Source organism: Montipora foliosa, chromosome 3, assembly GCF_036669935.1.
Source record: "Montipora foliosa isolate CH-2021 chromosome 3, ASM3666993v2, whole genome shotgun sequence".
Lineage (NCBI taxonomy): Eukaryota > Metazoa > Cnidaria > Anthozoa > Scleractinia > Acroporidae > Montipora > Montipora foliosa.
In genome coordinates, this window is record NC_090871.1 from 68,643,491 (window position 1) to 68,661,953 (window position 18,463).

An 18,463-nucleotide genomic window follows, 5' to 3' on the forward strand; every position below is an offset into this window, starting at 1 on the left:
AAACCTCAACTTTGGTGATTTCACATCGTGTTGTTCAGAGAACCGCACGAATATGCTAAAATGCGTGCTGCACGTGCAGTATGATTACTTTTCCTCTTTTAACCAATGATAATGTTGTTTCGTGGTGTTCTCGAAAACGACCGCATCGTAGAACTGTGCATTGTGTTCCGCCCACGATTTTGTATTAAGCACGTGCAATCCCTCATGCGGCTACTTAATTGTCTGCGGACCAATCAGGAAATTCGCCATCATTAGGCCCAATCTGATTGGGCGTTATTTGGAGGGACCTGGATTCTAAACTTAGATAATGACCTAAGGCAGGAGATCTCTTGCGTAAACTGATTGGCCCAGGCCAAATAAGAGAGATCGATACCCGTTCAGGGTTATCAACTTCTGACGAGAATGATCATCCCTCTGATCGCCAGTACCTTGAGCAACTGCATGAAAAACAAAATCAAAGCTTGACCGGAACAACTGCGATAATGATTCTCGCATAGAGTCTTATGCCTTGTTGTAATTTTTCATTCTTTGATTAACAGGAGAGGGAGAGGCATACTGTTTCATATCCAAACCCAAAGCTGTTCTTTATTTCTTTGTTGCCCCAATTGCATTGATAATGCTCTTTAATGCATTTGCATTGGTGCATACCATGTTGCACATTGTAAAGACAAGGAAGGTAAGACTTAGCTATTACATACGGATTTATTAGATTTTTGTATAACATTGGGATCTATGTACTGGCTTAATGGTTACTCTCTGAGGGCTTCAATTCAGGATGGCACACTCGCCAAATGAGTCAACATCGATGCTCGCCTCGACTACTAAGGGATGATCGCTGCCTAACCACACATCAGCAGGTCTTAAGCTACAAAGCTGTAACCGACAGACGGACAGCTGAGTGCCTCATTGACAACTATAAGACGAGAATGCTTAGCCACATGCCAATAATTACCAATAAATTAACTGTTTGACTGCTGAAAGGCGAATTGGTTTTCGGAATGCAGCTCATCACTGAATAACAAATTAACTGCAATCCATGCTATACTAACCGGAAGCCTGTGTTTCTGACTGCAAAAGAATAAGGGCTAGCTATAATAGTTGCAAAAATAAGAGGATTACTGAAACATTCACAAATTCCATTAAAAAAAACAACACAATTTTGCATGCACAAGGAATTCGCGTAATGTAACGGTTAAGTCCCTTCCTTGCTTCGTAACCAACATCAAAATGGCTAAAATTACTGCGTTGTTGATGACCAACTCGTCTTATTTCCAGAGAACACCGAAAGTGACCAATCAGAGGAATAACACCGAAGCAGCCTTGATTTTCGTCAAAATGGCGTCAGTCATGGGAGTAACATGGATTCTTGGAATCGCTGCCAACGTTGAAGCCTTGTCATTTCTGTGGTACCCGTATGTTGTTCTGAACAGTCTTCAAGGTATTGTGCTCTTCTTTTCTTTGATTTCCTTCGTTGTTTGTACCTTTTTCGCTTATCCTGACATGTCACAGTTATAACATCACCCTACAATAGGTTTCTGAGTGAGGACGCATGAAGCACTTACAATGGCTCTTGCTAAAGGGAAATCTTTGTTTATATTTTTCCCTAATTAGCATCGTTTTCTAATCTAAAACTAGTACTGAAAATTGGAAGTTCATTGCATGATGAGCTATCTCTGAAACTATAAGCGCAATTTACCGGATAATTTCTGGTTAATTCCGCTTCGAATGTCCGAAAATTTAAAAAGAATGTATGGGGTTATTACGGAGTTTAAGCATGCGACGTTTTTGAGCCACTATCAGCAATTAGAAATGATCTTTTCGCATGCCAGGACAGTAGTGTCTCCCAGATTTTCAACCTAATCATCTCTAATGGAGGAAAGAGTCTTAGTTAAAAGGGAAACAGCTCACTTCCGGTTGCCGTCCGAGGCTCAAAAACGTTGCATGCTTAATCTCCTTATTAGCATACAATAACTCGCACGTTATCAAAACCAAAAGGCTTGAAATTGGAAATTTATCACAGTTTAACACGTTCTTTTACCTTTTGAAGTCAACTTGTGAATAGCATGATGCCTTCTGTAAGTAAATGAGACCAAATGCAAATAATTACTTCAGCAAAGATTCGCCTATTGATTCAGGAAACAATGCGGCACAAAAGTACAGAGCAGAAACAATGAGGCCTTACCCTAAACGCATTAGAGCCGTGTCCCATGCTGCTCCAATGAAATTAGAGGAATTAAAGACCTGAGGGGCATCAATAATTTCTGAAACTGGCTTTTCCTATTAAGTGGGGTGATCATGAGGGCTGAAGCATGTAAGATGAGACGCTCATTGATTGTTAAGCCGAATGGAGAAAACAAGGCTGTGAGGAGATTTAGGGTCGGATACACTTGAGCATACACTCCCTCTTACTCCCATGCACCCCCTAAATGACGGTCGTTCTGTGACTTCTGTCTGGGAAGAGAAAACGAAGCGATTCTGAAAACTCTGGAATTAATTTTCCCGCGTTATCAAGAGGGATGAGGGCTGAGCATGAAAGATGTGGGGCTCGTTGATTGTTAAGCCGAAGAGAGACAGCATGCGAGGCTACGAGGAGCCCCCTGATTTCCTCCACCTAAAGAACCGTCGTTCCCTAACTTTAGTATAAAAAGAAAAGACAAAGCAATTTTGAAAAGTCGATAATTTTCTTCCTTTCGTTTAAACCGCGCACGCTCAAATTTTCTAATCTAACTATATTTGAGGATCTTTCAGCTTGCAAGATTATCTTTTTTGACATAATCGAACCAAGTCAACTGTCATCATTTGTTGACTGTCCAAGGCTCCGTTTTATATGCTTCTAATTAAATAAGATTTATTTTTTTTATAATCACCAGTCCGGTAATGTACTTGCTGTTTATTATATAAACACCAATGAAATATCAACAGAGCTTTCGCGTGAAAACATGATATCTTCATCTTCATAAAGGATCGCTGTTGCTATGGTTACATACAAAAATCGCGCCTTTCGATGCCTTTCATGAAATGATTTAGCATTTCATTGGTGTTTATATAATAAACAGAATATTACATGGCCGCTTGGAGATGAGAAATGTCTCTTCCCGTGTTGAAAAATATTTTACTCGTTCGCTGCGCTCACTCGTAAAATATATATTTCAACACTCCAAGAAAAAAATTGTATCTCCGCTCGGTCATGTAATATCCTCTATTTGTTATATCATGTTATCAACAACCAGTGCTTAAATCGCGAAGCGTGGCACAGATTGGTTCTCCTTCTAGGAGTTCGAGCAATAAATAATCTACCTTCGCTTGCCAGACCAATCGCAGCTTCAGTAAAATATTAAGGTTGCTACATACCGCCCCAAAGTTTTAAGCGGTGGGCTCAGGCCAACTGCCTTGTCTGTGGTTTAGGACTGGCCATCCCGCTTTGTGGTAGACAGTCGGCTCAAATGACATTACACTTGAAGTGCGCATGCAGAATTCTACCGTTAAATCTAAGAGTCTAAGGTTTTCAAGTAGTAAAAATTCAAGAGTAAAGCTCTTGGCATTTCGTTCGTCTACTGTATTTAGTGGTTTTATTTGTTCGTTGTTCACAGGTCTGTTTATCTTCCTATCGTTTGCTTCCAGTAGGAGGTCCCTGGAGCTATATAGAGCCAAAATAGCCATTTTAATAAATCGGTGCTCCCCAAATGCAGCGAAGAATAGAGTGAGGACAAAGGACAAGATCGTGGACACTCGGTCCAGAAAAACCTGGAGCCCTGACGTTCAAGACTGCGAAGAGGCTCCTCTGTAAAAGCGAGACTTAAATACATTTGCCATGCCATATCATACATCAATCTTTATTTAACAAAGAAAAACACAGTGATGGTACAGTTCAGTTTTCTAGTATATTCCTTTAAGAAGAACGAGAAATTGATTAAATCAGTTAAATTGAATTCAAGGGAAATTAAGGAGTGTCTTTAACCCTAATAGTGTGTTTTCACTCACGTGTTTTTCCACCGAAACAAAAGAAAAGGTTTGCAGGATAATGGAGCTTAATTCCCGGAGGATTGGTTGGGGACACCAACATGGCCGCCCTGACGTCACGTGAAAACACTCTATAAGCAAAACAGGGCGATAAAATAATGACAACTATAAATCAATTTCTATCCTGCCAGTAATAGGGACGAGGGAGTTTGAAGAAACCACAACGGTTACGGCAACGCCATAAGAAAGGAAAAATATTCGTGCAGCGCCTGCGCAACTTAATAATTTAGCACCTAAGTTTCCGGTAGTCTTCATAACAAAGTGAGATCGTAAAAAATTGAGGTTTTATAGGGAACCCCCACTCTTACTACAGAATAATTATAAGCTTAAACAGAACGAAATTATGTTAACGAACAAATTTGTTCGAAAGTTGTTTTTAAAACAGTGTTTATATAGAGAAAAGTGGATTTCTAAAATCGCTTATTTTCACTTTCAAATTTCGTGGGTGCAGCCATCTTGAATGATTGTGACGTGTTATGGTTGCCCTATTGTTCTGACACAAAGAGGTTTTGTCTAATAACAATAGGGCAACCGTAACAAGTCACAATTATTCAAGATGGCGGAGCTCGCGAAATTTGGAAACCAAAAAAGTCGATTCTAAAACTTATTTCTTTCGGATACAAACACTTTCTTTGAAAACACTTTATAGACTGACTTGACTGTAACAGTTTTTTCCTGTGATTTCTGTACCTTCAAGTCTATACTCCTTTTACTTGAAGTTACTTTTCAGGATAGGACTAAATAATTATGACCTCGAAACATTCCGGGACTCGATCATTTTCTGCCAGAAAAAAAAAAAAGTTAGTTTCAGAAAAGCTTTGGAAAGCTAAAGAAGAGGAGATGTACTGAGAAAAAAAAATCGAGATCTATTAAAGTAACGGAAGGATCGCACCGGACATTAGTGCATGGTATTTGAATAGACGTGTTAAGAAAACATAAAATCAAATTTAAGGTTTCAAGCTTTTTCAGCATACTACATCGACTCTTCTCTGACCTTGCAGGGAGCCATGACAAAGTGCAAACAAAATACATCACAAAAAAAGGAAAAGCATACTCGTCAATACGTGTTGCCATCCTTCGCAGCAGAAGCTCATGACCCTTAAGCGTTTAACTCTGGTTCAGAGCTGGAGTTTTTTTAGTTTAAAAATTCCCTTCATTAGATGTAACGTAGCTCGCGCATTTTCCCGCGCGTGCACCTTCGACCTTATTTTTGTCCATATTTGGGCATAAAATTGGTTTCCTTAAATTCCCAGCTTTGTTCCAAGGAAAAGAGTTGCACGTTACATGCTTCACGTGCTTCTGCTCACAGTTATTCCGTCGGAAACATACATCTTATTTCAAAATGGCCGTCATCTTGATATTCTTTTGCTTCCCTGCAAATTGGCCATTTTGGCCTCGCTTTTAAACGTAAAATTTAAAAGAAAAGGGCCAGTTTTGCAATCAAACAAAAGAACACTAAAATTCATGCCGGCCATTTTGGAATAAGGTGTATAGATCCTTGTGACTGCCCATCACTTTTTTTTTAATTTCGACTCATTGCATATCTTTAAGTATTTGATTTTAATTAATAAATATTTAATGAGAAGTACATTGATCTCTCCAGGTCTAAAGAGAACGACCTTACATTAAAAACAAAAACAAAATTCTTTTGCTTCTGTAGTTTTATTTTATATTTTGAGTTCTCGCTTCTTAATTTATAAGACCTTCTGTTCACGGTTAATATGCTACAGATAATGACTATGTATTCTGAAACAAAAATGAATTCAACGGTGGGCACGGAAGTATACTGAAGAAAGTAAAGCTCCTCACTGACAACCTTAAGCACAACGAAAGACATCATACTCTCCCTTTGATATTAAAATCAATTGACACTGTTTGTCTGCAACAGCTGAGGGCTTGCTTTGTAATTGATAACAAGGAGACACTACAAAGGATTTCCTAATGTTACACCAAATACCTAAAGAACTCTGCAAAAAAAAAAGGACCATAGGGAAGTCATTAGGGAGCTTTAGCAACGACGACGGGAACGGGAACGAGAACGTCATCTCAAAACCTAAATTCTCATTATTGTAATCACTTCACGACTATTCCAAGTTTTTTAATGTTAGAAAGGAATGGCAGTCCCTCAGGAATGTAAAACGTTATGAGCGGCGCTTTATTTAGGAGAGAAAATTAAAATTTATCTTCAAAAGCAGACGTCCTTCATAAAACCTCAAATTTGGTCATTTCACGCTGTTGTTTTGCTGACGACGGCAAACAAATGCACAAAAGTGAAAAACGCACGGGCAGGGCGTGCAAAGCTATTGTCTTTGGCCACTAAATATGCAAATTTCTGACGTTCTCGTTGATGTCGCCGTTGTCGTTGCTAAATCTCCCTATTCTCGGTTTTCACATGACGTCACGACCGCCATGTTGGTGCCCCTAAACAAAGAAAAGGCGGCCATGTTCGTGCCCCGACCAAATCCTCCGGTAATTTAACTCTATTATTATGTAAACGCTTCCTTTTGTTTTCGTTGAAAAACATGGCTGTTGATCACGTGAGTCAAAACCAGCAATTGGATAAAGGTTGACAAGGCTTTTAAGCGTAATTATGATAATGGTGTGTGCACAGTGAACACGTACATGAATGCATAATCGATGTCCTGCCTTTTGACAAAAACCAACCGTGGTGGTACCTCCTCTTTGGGATAATATGGGGCAATTATGTGGTTATCTGAAGCAAAAACTAACGGTTAAAGCGCGCGACGTTTCGACCAAATTCGGTCATTATCAAGCTTATGAGTGAAAATCAAACAATTTTTCATAAGTAAGATCATAAAACAAAGACGTAAAAGTATGTAAATTATGAAAATTTTAAAAAGGGGTGTTAAAAAACATGCAAGAATAATAATAAAAATGATCACAAACCTTCGCACAAATTGAGTCTGACTGTACATTTTATCAAGTGAAGCTATGATCTTCGCAGTTATGAACGCAATTTTTGCAATTGCGTAGAGAAGGCTAAAACATTCAGGACTTCAACGGGGTTTGAACCCGTGACCTCGCGATTCCGGTGCGACGCTCTAACCAACTGAGCTACGAAGCCACTGACGTCGGGAGCTAGTCATTTGTGGGTTCTAATGATCCCGTGAGGAATGAATCAATGATGAATGGTATATGAAATGAATCATATATGAGCTGCGGATATGAAATCAAGTGAAGCTATGATCTTCGCAGTTATGAACGCAGTTTTTGCAATTGCGTAGAGAAGCCTGAAAATTTCAGGACCTCAACGGGGTTTGAACCCGTGACCTCGCGATTCCGGTGCGACGATCTAACCAACTGAGCTATGAAGCCACTGACGTCAGGAGCTGGTCATGGAAGATCATAAAAGATCATAGAAGATGGAAAAATTTGGCTAAAAAACCATATCCTTTGGGGCCGCACAAACCTATATAGCCCATATAAGAGAGTATCCCCCCACTTCGGTGTACCAGGTAGAATGGATTTATCTTTTGTTTTCGCAAATATCATTCACTTGATCTACCACATACCATTTGATGCTAGCCTAAGTGTCGACTCAGTTTTCTTCCTCAAAACCCAAATATAGCTGGCCACTGACATTACCCGGGCTGACGCGCTTAAAGAACTGAAATCAATCCTTTTGTTATCACGTACAACCCTACACTACCTATAAAGATGGTTTTCATGAGATGTCACAGCAGCAATGTTGGTGCACAGAACAATGGAGAAAAAAAGTCTTTTGGGAATTTGGCTCTATGATATTGCAAAACATGAGGCATAATTTGCTGTTGTTTTGTGCACCAACATGGCCGTCTCGTAACGTGATCGAAAACCATCTACAGCCTCACAAGCAGCATTATTCACAAACAATCTGCTTTTTTTTAATCAAACAACATGGCGGTCGCCAGGGGTTTTGTATATATAGCTATTTTTTACGCGGTTGTCGTTCTTCAAGTTGCTGAAAGTAATGTCGAGGAACTGGAGAGATTCCTGTTGTCCATACAAGACTGTGTATCCCGTATAGAACAAGGTACAGCTCCCGGCAACGACACAAATCTAGAATATTTACACGATAGCTTAGAAGGATTTGGGGTTCTCCTATATGTTTATGTGACCATTTTGGACATTTTGGCGGGAAACGACTGTAAGGTTTGTCGAGTATTTTCGACAGCCGCAGAAAAAAATTCTCGACTACCGCAGAAAAAGTATTCTCGACTAGGTCAAAAAGATTCTGGAGTGTCGAAAAAACAGTCGACTCCGAGAAATAATTCTTAACTCAAAGAAATAATTCTCGACCGGGTAAAAAAAAAAAAAAGCTGGACTAGAGAAAATGATTCTCGACTGGATAAAATAATTCTGAACTCGACATTAAAATTATCGACCACTTTTGTCCATTTTGGCTTCCCACATAACATTTCGAGAAGACTGAATCCAACATTTTCACTTTTAGCTGCTATTGAGCTTTCACTCAGAACATGGGCTTGAGTTTCTAAATCGGTGAACGACATTAAACTTTGTTTCTAAATCGGCGAACGACATTACACTAAAATCGTAACACATGTACAGCTCCCATCGCTTTGGTTGCCCCACTGCATGTTATAAATCCGGATTTTCATCGAATTTTGCCAGAATTGAAGCTGTTTGAAGCCTCTCGCGCGCAGAAATCCCCTTCAACGACACTCGACACCACGGCTGTTTTTTCGTTGTTGTTGGAAAAAGTATAGTCTCGTCAAGGGAGTTCCTTTTAGCCAAAGAAATCACCGCCTCGTAATTCTACTGTCCGTTTTGCTGCACCGAACAAAGTCAAGCAAGTAATCAGCCAATCATCCCTCAATTTATTTTAACACGCATGGCTACAATACCAACTAACGAAGATAGAGATAGCGTGGATTTTGCAACAATTTAACGTTTCAGTTGGTTTATCCCAATATCACTGACAGGATCCTTTCATTCGCTTTTGAGTTCGTTATGTTTACCCATGAGTTATGTTTACCCCTGCAACCTTGGGTGTTTGTTTTCCATCTGGAAGATGTTTATATTTTCAATTACAACCTCTCCCAAGGGGTTATCGAGCATAGTTTTTAACCAATAAAATATCCGCGTCCTAATGACTTGGAATACTTGAAATTCTTTGTGCATTTTGTTGCACCGAAAAAATTCAAACGAGATTATAACTCGGATACCTTTCAGGTATTCCGAGTAAAAAGCTGGTTTATTATTTATCAGCATCACATCTCATGCTGTGTTTTAATGTATCTCGTATTTTGCTCGTATTCATTGTCCCGAAAAAGAAAGTGTTGCCGATTTCGGTGCTCATTTGTTGAAATGAGGGAAGCATATTATGTGAAATGAACTGTGAACTTAGCTCATTACCCTTGCATTTTGTATTAGCTTCGACTGGACTCTTACATGTAAAATGATACTTGAACTCGATTCAACCCCGCGAACTTGTCGGCTTCAAGCCCTTATATGTTGTTCTGATCTCCTGATCCACGCAATTGGCCGTTCCGAAGTTCAACTGGGAACTGGGACGAGTTTCAAATTTTAATTAATCGATAAACTGACACTACCACATAAAAGATCATGTTGAGATTGGTCATTTGGCCAAGTATGGTGCTTTTAGGGTGAACAAAGACCAAGTAATGGACCTTGAAACATGGTTCAATATCCATACAGGCGTCTCTAATTTTGATACAGCGTCCCCCAAAACCATATACCCTCTTAAATTTTTTTATGATTTCTGTGATACTCTTTAAAATGGGCAAACATAGCGATTTTCATCACAGCTTCTTTCAAATTGTAGGTACATGACGAGATTTTACAGTTGTTGCTAAACTGATAAAAAAAATTTAGAGTTTATATGGTTTTTGGGGACGCTTTGTCAAAATTAGAGACGTTTGTACGGATTTTGAACCGTATTTCAAGGTTCATAACTTGGTCTCCGTTCACCCATAAAGCATCATACTTGGTCAAATGACCAATCTTAACACGATCTTTCATGTGGTGGAGTCAGTTCATCGATTAGTTAAAATTTAAAGCTTGCCCCAGTTCCCTGCTAAATTTCGGAATGGCCAATCGGAATGTCGCGAAATAATAGGTACAGAAAACAACTTTTCCAGAGGTATACTTGTGATTTAATGTTATTTATTAAACAACATACAATTTTTCTTTACTTTGTACATTTGCACGTGATCAACTTCATCGCAGTTAATTTCGATTTTTTCTACGAAGTGATGCGAACTGTGAAATCACACCCGCAAATTCTGTCTACATCTGCTTCATCGCAATGCCTCATCCGCAGTGACCATGAATGAACTAAAATAGCAAAGTCTAGTTGCTTTATGTGGTCAAAGGTGGCCGCCATGAAATATTTTAGTGTAAAGCAAACCATCACATTATCTCGGTTGCTTCGATGGCTTAGTGGGAACTTACTCACCCCTGGGGCCCGATGGCCCGAGTTCGGGGCGCAATGGCTCCGGTTGTATCATACGGGATTCTTATCAAGCGGTTAATCTACTATCCCTGGGGAATACACTTTTGTGACTACGATGAAAAAAAAAACTCAACTTGTTTTATAACGTGGTATGTATGGTATGCATCCCGCGTAAAAAGGGTATTGACCTTCAAGGGTAAAAGAAAGGGAGGGTGCGGTTTTCCTCCTCCTCATCTAATCTCTGCGCTGTCTTCCCAGTCGGCTGCACAGCTGCAATCTTTGTTGAGCAACATCTTCGTATTCCTTCCAATGCTTTTCTCGGGCAATCGTGAGGGCCTCCTGTGATGGGGCAATTCCTGTCAAATGGAATAAAGAAAGTACGTATGATTTGAACTCAGCACGACTTTAGTACGACTTGGAAAGGGTCATCATTGTTATTTTTCGGACTTTTATTGTATTTCTCAGATAGTATGCGCGCTGGCTAAATCAGCGGGCAGTATTCTACAGTACGGCCCGCTAAACTTAGAATTTCGATAAAACGTTATGTAGCAAGTATTTCATGTCGTTTCAGTTACCTAAACTTGTAAAACTGTTTGAATCTTGCAAGCAACTACAGTGTAACCCCGCTCTACGGACACCCGCTTAATACAGACACCCGTATATAGCGAACGGTTTCGTTTGCCCCGACAAAAAGATCATATATTCTCTCCAAAATTGACCCACTACAGTTTTTGACAAGGGACAGAGAAAAATTGTCCTTAATACGGACGCATTTTGATATGGACAACGGACAATTTTTCTCTGACCCGTGTCAAAGACTGTAGTCTGCCTCCTATTGCAGTTTCACTTCCTTGGCTTTTTGCTGCAGTCATTGCTCGTAGCCTTCATGCTCTTTCACGGCCTTGTCGTGTATAGTTAAACTTGAAAAAGAGACAACGTACGTTTTCTAGTCGAAATGTCTGCTGTAGCTTTTTATCACTAAAACATTCATGTGTTCGGGCATGTCCCCTTGGTGTCCATATTAACCGGGTTTCACTGTATTTCAAACAGCCAAGAAGATTTAGTTTTTCGGATTTTGACACGGCAATCTTTGTGGCAGTTGAACCTTCCGCCTCCAGATGAACCTCAGAGATATGATAAATATCTTACTAATCTCGTTTTCTCGGTAATTATTTTAAGTTACGGATCTTCGTTTTTCCCCATCGTTTTATGGCCCGCACGCTTCGCTCTTGGGCCATAAATCAACGGGAAAAAAACTCGGTCCATAACTTACAGTAAGGACCTCGAACTCGGTTAGTAAGAGGTATTTACAACTTGGATAGAGTCAATTACTACTTTTATTTTTCTGTTTCCATTCGGCTACTATTTACGGTCTTTTTGGTCGTCGAATTTTACATGCACCGAATCCAACGGAAATGAGCGAGAACAGCTAAACTGCGCAAAGAGAATATGAAGTAAGAAAGTTTATCTCCATGCCCCATGATAACTACTTGAAATCTATTTTTCGATCTCGGCAGTGCTATTTTTGGACCCAGAATGAATTACGTCATTCTTTCGGAAAAATCGTACGTCGACCTTAAAATAATCGAGGAACTAAAAATAGCTTTAAAATAATTATCACAGTAAGAGGGAATGTATGGGGAATTAGCTCTCTTATTTCCTATTCTCTTTCTTCTACAATTATCATAGAAAGAGGGTCATGTGTGGGGGATAAGCTCTCTTACATCATATTCTCTTGACCGCGCCTATTTGGCAGGGACGGTAGCAAGCTGCTTTGTCTAGCAGTGCTTATCAGTCTCCTAAGATAATGGCGGGAAAATGCAGAAACAAGCTGCCTGCTTTTTTTAGTCCAAGCAGTATTTCCTCCATTTGCCTTGTTTCGCTTTTTAGATATACGTATTTTGACATGTTTAAGTGAACAGCATATTTAAGACCACGATAGCATTTCACACATTACAGACCCACTCTTTGCCGGTAAATAACACCTATATAGACCTCTTTCATAATGGTGGCCCATTCGTTTATTCTTTTATAGTTGTATGTTCATTATAACCTTTCTGAACTAGTTGCCATGTGCACAATTCACAACAATAATTATTTACTTCTACAAAGCCATTACTTACAATTTACATACATAGAAAAGAATTAACAAAAGGACAGACGTCATGAAAGTGGTCTATAGTTATCGGTCATGTGTCTCTTAGATTTAACTTTGAAGAAATAATGATTTTTTTTTTAGTTCTAACGCTGTACTATACCTTGAACAAAGTTCCTTTCCCTTATGAAGTAATCCGTTTTGACGATGTCAAAACTTAACAGTGCCTTTTTGGAGTAAAAGACCAAAAGCCTCTCTTCAATTTCCTTAATCAGTTGCAATGCTTTAGCCATATGCTCTTGAGACACCCAACCCTGGACGTCATGGACCTTCAGATGTCTTGAACTCTTTACATAAAAAGCAAGCTGCCTATTCTTTGCTCTAATTTGGACGCGATTGGTGATGGGACGTGTTTCAGCATTCAAATGGTGTTCAATATCTTGGAAGCAACTCTCTGCAATAGCCTCCTCGTTTTCAGTGATGCCAATTTTGGCGGATTTCTCTACATAAAAAGAGGCGACGCAATATCTGTTCTCTGCAGTTTCTTCACCAGCAGCACAAGGTAACAAAAGCTGAAATAGAGACGATAGAAATCATTCATTTCTAATTAAGAAAAAAAGCAGCAGCTGTGATTTTTTTTTTAAGTTGTCTTGCTCTAGTACTTTTGATGTCATTTGTCATTCATTTATGCATAACTGAAAAAAAAAAGAGCATAAAGTGATAAATGAAATATAAAAGAAAATTACGTTTGCTGAAACAAAAAGCGTATATATGTATGTACGTATGTAACGTACATAATTCACAAAATAAAGGAAAGAACACCTGTTAGGTCTTAAAGCTAAGTAGCAGTACGCTCCCTCTCTTACCTCTATGGAGTCATCAAGCAATTCCTTAGCCCGTGCATAATTCCCCTCCCTACGGGTCACCGCTGATTCAAGATACAAACAAGTCCTGGTCCCCATCAAAGGAAAAAAGCTTTACGGTGAATGTGAAGACCTTTGGTATTGAGGAGGGAAGCAAGAGGATAACAATTCCTGTGGATCCTTGTAGATCTCACCGGAAATTATAATCTTCAGCTTGAGTGAAGATCAATCCACTTGGTGAAATATGCACCTTTAAGAAATAGGTTCCATTGTTCTGGAGAGGAGAAAAATGTAGTCAAGCAAACTGAAACAATGACAGACGGTGAGGATCACACTCACTCGTTTATGTACATGCCCGAACTCCCTGGGCGTCATTTAAGCAAGCAGAGACTGGCAAAATCTCTAAGAACGATTGGGGTCGGTGGAAAAAGTGATGGTGATGCTCGACGGAAAATCAAAAAATAATAATCAAACACCAAAATTAAAGGAGATCATACTAAAAAAACCATCTAAATCAAAGCTATAATGGTTGCGCTCAAGATGTTAACGATTACTGCTTTAGACTTCTGTTTGGTCTAGACCACCCACACAGTGTCATGGCGTTTTAGTATAGTTCCTTTCAGAATGGGAAAAAAAATGGCTTTCCTTCATAAAATCCTTAAGTGAAACAAAAATTTGTAATTTACACTCGTGAGCGAGACCGCCCTCCCCCCCCCCCCCCCACCCTCCATAAAAAGTATTACTTAATTAATTAATTAATTAATTAATCAATTGTAGCCTTCTTTTAATTTACTTCAGTACAGTATTACCTTTCACGATCCTGATTAAGAAAACATCGACCATATAAAAAAAAAAAAGTGAACGTATAACGTAAGCTGACTTACAATAACAAAGCCATCTGCAGTGGGAGACATGACACAGCTCCAAATTTCCTCCTCTGGAACTTGCAAAATCTCCAGCCGATATTGAATAGCCACATACGGACCAACCAAAAAGCGCGCGGGAATACTCTTCCTTGACAAGCTAAGAGGACCCACGGCGCGGGGGTGTTGACAAAATTCTCCAAATGTGTGGCTTTGCTCAGAGTGTGTTATTATGGGTCTCAAATCTGTCATGTTGCTTAAATTAAAAAAATAAATAAATATATAATAATAAAAATAATAACAATGACATCATTATCATTATCATTATCATTATCATTATAGTTATCATTACTATTATCAGCTCCATTTTCCCGTGGCTTCTCAAGGATAAAGGGCAAATTCCAATATATCTTTGCCTTCTCATTTTCAAGCACTGCGTCAGGTAGGCTCTGTTGGTAACATAGCTTTTCATGATGACTTTTCTGGAAATTGTACTTATCCAGTAAGCGGTGGTATATCGGCCTTAGCATCCTGTCCTGCCTGGCTTTGTAGTGTGTCTGGGCGATCTTTGAGCAGGCACATTATTATTATTATTATTATTATTATTATTATTATTATTATTATTATTATTATTATTATTAACAAAGCGGCTCGGTCACGGATACTTAAGCATGTTTTGAACAATTAAAAGTTTTAATTGTATGGCACAAAGCCTTCCAGAAACGGCCTATTTTTATGAATGATTGGTATATTTGTGTCTTAAAACTGTTTGTAAGGCTTTTTCGCTGTGGATGGCTCGGTTGAAAATCGATTACAATTTGAAAAATTTAGGCTAAATTGAATCTTTCAAATTGTCTCTGTGCGAAAGGTCCTGCAATTTTTCTTCACCTACAGAGGAGAATTTTTATTTAAGACATTTGAAGTTGACGTTAGACATGTGTTAAATTCTCTACAACTAATTTTAGGATAGTGTAGATCAAAAATGTCCGAAATCTTTGTGGCAGTGCTGAGCTCAAATGTTCTCTTGAAACTCCCGCAAAATGCACCAGTGACACTATATATGGTGTTTTATATGAACCCCGTCTTCACGTATCCGGATACTTTTCAATATTACATAATAGTATTGAGTTTTACTCACTCTAAACCAGTGGTGTAAAAATCGTTTTTCACGGACAAGAAGTATTCTTATTGGTAACATTTTTTTCTTCACTAGTGACAAATATCGTCTCAGGCTTCTCTGGTGGAGAAAAATCGTATGACCAATAGAATCACTTCATTTTCCCGCCACTGCAGTCGCGGCCGCGCAGCTGAGACAGCAAAACAGTGATTTCCTAAAAAAATGCTTTGTTGTAGAGAGAGGGGAAAAGATTCTATAATAAATGTCACAGTGGCTCTACACGACATACACCTTTGATGCAAATCACTGAAAAGTCTTGGACAAGTGCAGTAATACATGGCTTGTTTTGGGATGATTAGCTCGTTGTATAATGAAACTTAACAAACCTGTTAGACTGGAATTATTATTAAAAACCCAACAGTTCTTTAGTAATATCTCAATACTTATATAATAAATAAATTACACCACGGTTGGTTCGCTTTGTGCGATTTTTATTCACTCGTTGTGAAGTATCGCAAGCTCACTCGTTCGCTGCGCTCACTCGTTCGTTTGCGATTCTTCATAACTCGAGAATAAAAATCGTACGCGCTCACCAATCAGGAAGTAATCTCTATTTTCTGCGACTTTTTTCTGTACTGATTCATACATTTTTACGCTGACGCACAGGCAGGCAACCCTCTGTTTGTAGGGCTGTTGTTCATTAAAATCTGTTATTTATAGAAGAAATACAGATGAACCATAAGGTGGCTGTAATTTGCTCCAATGTGCAGCATTTAAAGAATGTGATTCAATAAAAGTTTGAGGAAATGTTAACTGAGTCATGTGTCATCTTTTTTTCGTCGTCCCGTGCTGTTTTAAGCGCTATTTTGCGAGATGAATATTTGATCTCGGCGGTTAGAACTAGCCAAGGAGACAAGACAAGCTAAAACGCAGATAGCAATCAGCCGCCGGCGCGTGACCTTGTCCACTTTAAGCTGGAACTGACGCCAAATCAGTGAAATTCTCAACTTAAAAACACCAGCATCCGGTCGATTAGAGATGCCCCCATATCTTCGCCGAATTTGAACTTCATCTTTCGAAATAAATTCAGATGAACAATACGGTAGCTATGATTGGCTCCAATATGCAGAATTTAAAGCAAATGATTCGATAAAAGTTTGAAGAAAATGTTAACTGAGTCATGTGTCATGTTTTTTTCGCTGTCCCGTGGTGTTTTAATTTATAAGCGCTATTCACCGAGAAAGGCAATCCTAAAAACCATAAAAAAGCTCTCTCAACATGATCGGTGCAAAAAACCAGACTAAAGGAATTCGAAGCATTTGAGTGTATTCGAATCTACCAATCAGTGCAACGCGACCGTTGGGAACTGCCAAGGGTCGCGTTGCACTGATTAGGAAGTTTAAGAAACCACGACGGCTACGGCGACGAAAACGTCACTTCAAAATTTAAGTTTGAGCTGTTCTAAGTATTTCATGATTATTCCATCTTGTTTATATTATTAAGTATGAACGAAGTGTCCTAAAACTGGATAGGTACGGACGGATTTGAAGTAAAGAGTGAGACTGAAAGAATCACCGCAGTTTGTCCACGTTGTCGTCAAAACCTTGAATTTGGTGATTTTACGTAGTAGTCTTGACGAGTACGGGAGACAAATGTTCAAAAATGCGTGCCGCACGTGCAGCATGATGTTTTTGGTTCTTTTAACCAATAATATTACTGCTTTTTGGCGTTGTCGTTGCCGTAGCCGTCGTCGTTTCTTAAACTCCCTATTGGCAGATTCGAATACGGTAGACTCAAATGCTTCGAATTCCTTTGGTCTTGATTTTTGCACCTATCATGTTGAGAATGGTTTTTTATCGTTTTCAGAATTGCCTTTCTCGGTGAATAGCGCATATTAATTAAAACACCACGGGACAGCGAAAAAAACATGACACATGACTCAGTTAACATTTTCTTCAAACTTTTATCGAATCATTTGCTTTAAATTCTGCATATTGGAGCCAAACATAGGCACCGTATTGTTCATATGTATTTCTTCTGGGAATATAAACAAAAATCGATGCTCACTTTTCAATAAACAAAGGCCCTTCTAACATAGGGTGGACTCCCGTATCCGGATTCACTCTAGTCTCCAGGACTCTTCTGTTAGTTTTTTCTATCGTAGCATGCGCTATTGACGCTGTAAAGACTAGATCCGATGTTCGGCAACGTTATCGAATTTAAAAATATTCGGATTCGTCCGTTCACACGATTTTGGCCTCGGATGGTATTAAAAAATTTCCATCGTGGAGAGAGGATTTTAAAAATTGCGAATTTGCAGAATCACCGGAAACGTGTGGACAGGTTATTACATTTTGAATAAATAATTGCACTGTTTCGGCGACAGCGGAAATAATAACATGGTTGACAGAACGTTCGACTAAGTCATTTTTAAGGTTGTAAGTAAGCTTTTTAATATTCCTTTTTAATATTCAGATCTTGGGCAATTTTCTTTTGTGACTGGCGTTTTTCGTTAAATACTATGGCGATGGTTCAAGAAACAGCCCTAGAATTTTAAATATCAGGGAATCTCGAGAAGCCCAAGAGGCCACGTAAAAAAATTATGAATTTTGAATTATTAAACTAGATAAAAGCCGATTTAATTGAGTGTAAATTGAGTGTAAATTTCCGGAAATTTCGTTCCAAAAACAATCCACGATGGTCAGAAATAGGTGTTTTTTCTCCCACATAGGTCACAGAGACGTGAAGAATTTTCCAAATGGCATGAAACTTTGTAGGATTGTTGCTTGAGAGATTCTCCATTTTTTGGTGGCAGTTTGACAACCTTGATGGACATTATGACGTCACAAATAACTTCCAAATTTGGTGCCAGAATTAAGATTTAAGAAAATCGTCAGAAAGACCGCATAGTCGTATTCTGTGATCAGAGTGAAGCTTTCCAGTGAAAACCCCGTTAAAACCCATTAAAACAGGACAAAGTTACAAGCTATTTTGTGATTGACAATAAAAGAAGGAATTTAAAGAATTTAATTGTTCTATTACCCTATATGGTAAAACTTTAGGGAGGTT

General features: G+C 38.9%; 2 protein-coding genes across 4 annotated transcripts in view; one reads left to right on the top strand and one right to left on the bottom strand.

Annotated features, from left to right (window-relative positions):
• The window catches only part of LOC137998097 (uncharacterized), an 80,410-nt gene extending 75,930 nt beyond the window's left edge, over nucleotides 1-4,480 (top strand). The window contains exons 7-9 of the mRNA XM_068844514.1: nucleotides 540-676; nucleotides 1,276-1,438; nucleotides 3,591-4,480. Of these exons, the coding sequence (XP_068700615.1) occupies nucleotides 540-676; nucleotides 1,276-1,438; nucleotides 3,591-3,787 (497 nt within the window). The 3' untranslated portion in view covers nucleotides 3,788-4,480. The remainder of the gene's footprint in view (nucleotides 1-539; nucleotides 677-1,275; nucleotides 1,439-3,590) is intronic.
• Nucleotides 4,481-10,147: 5,667 nt separating this feature from the next.
• The window catches only part of LOC137998110 (uncharacterized), a 216,787-nt gene continuing 208,471 nt past the window's right edge, over nucleotides 10,148-18,463 (bottom strand). For 2 of the 3 annotated variants that reach the window (XM_068844527.1, XM_068844526.1), the window contains exons 2-5: nucleotides 14,299-14,533; nucleotides 13,418-13,688; nucleotides 12,715-13,123; nucleotides 10,148-10,812 (exon numbers count right to left, since the gene is read on the bottom strand). In XM_068844527.1, the coding sequence (XP_068700628.1) occupies nucleotides 10,691-10,812; nucleotides 12,715-13,123; nucleotides 13,418-13,513 (627 nt within the window). In that variant the 5' untranslated portion in view covers nucleotides 13,514-13,688; nucleotides 14,299-14,533 and the 3' untranslated portion in view covers nucleotides 10,148-10,690. The remainder of the gene's footprint in view (nucleotides 10,813-12,714; nucleotides 13,124-13,417; nucleotides 13,689-14,298; nucleotides 14,534-18,463) is intronic. The other variant, XM_068844528.1, reaches the window with a different exon arrangement.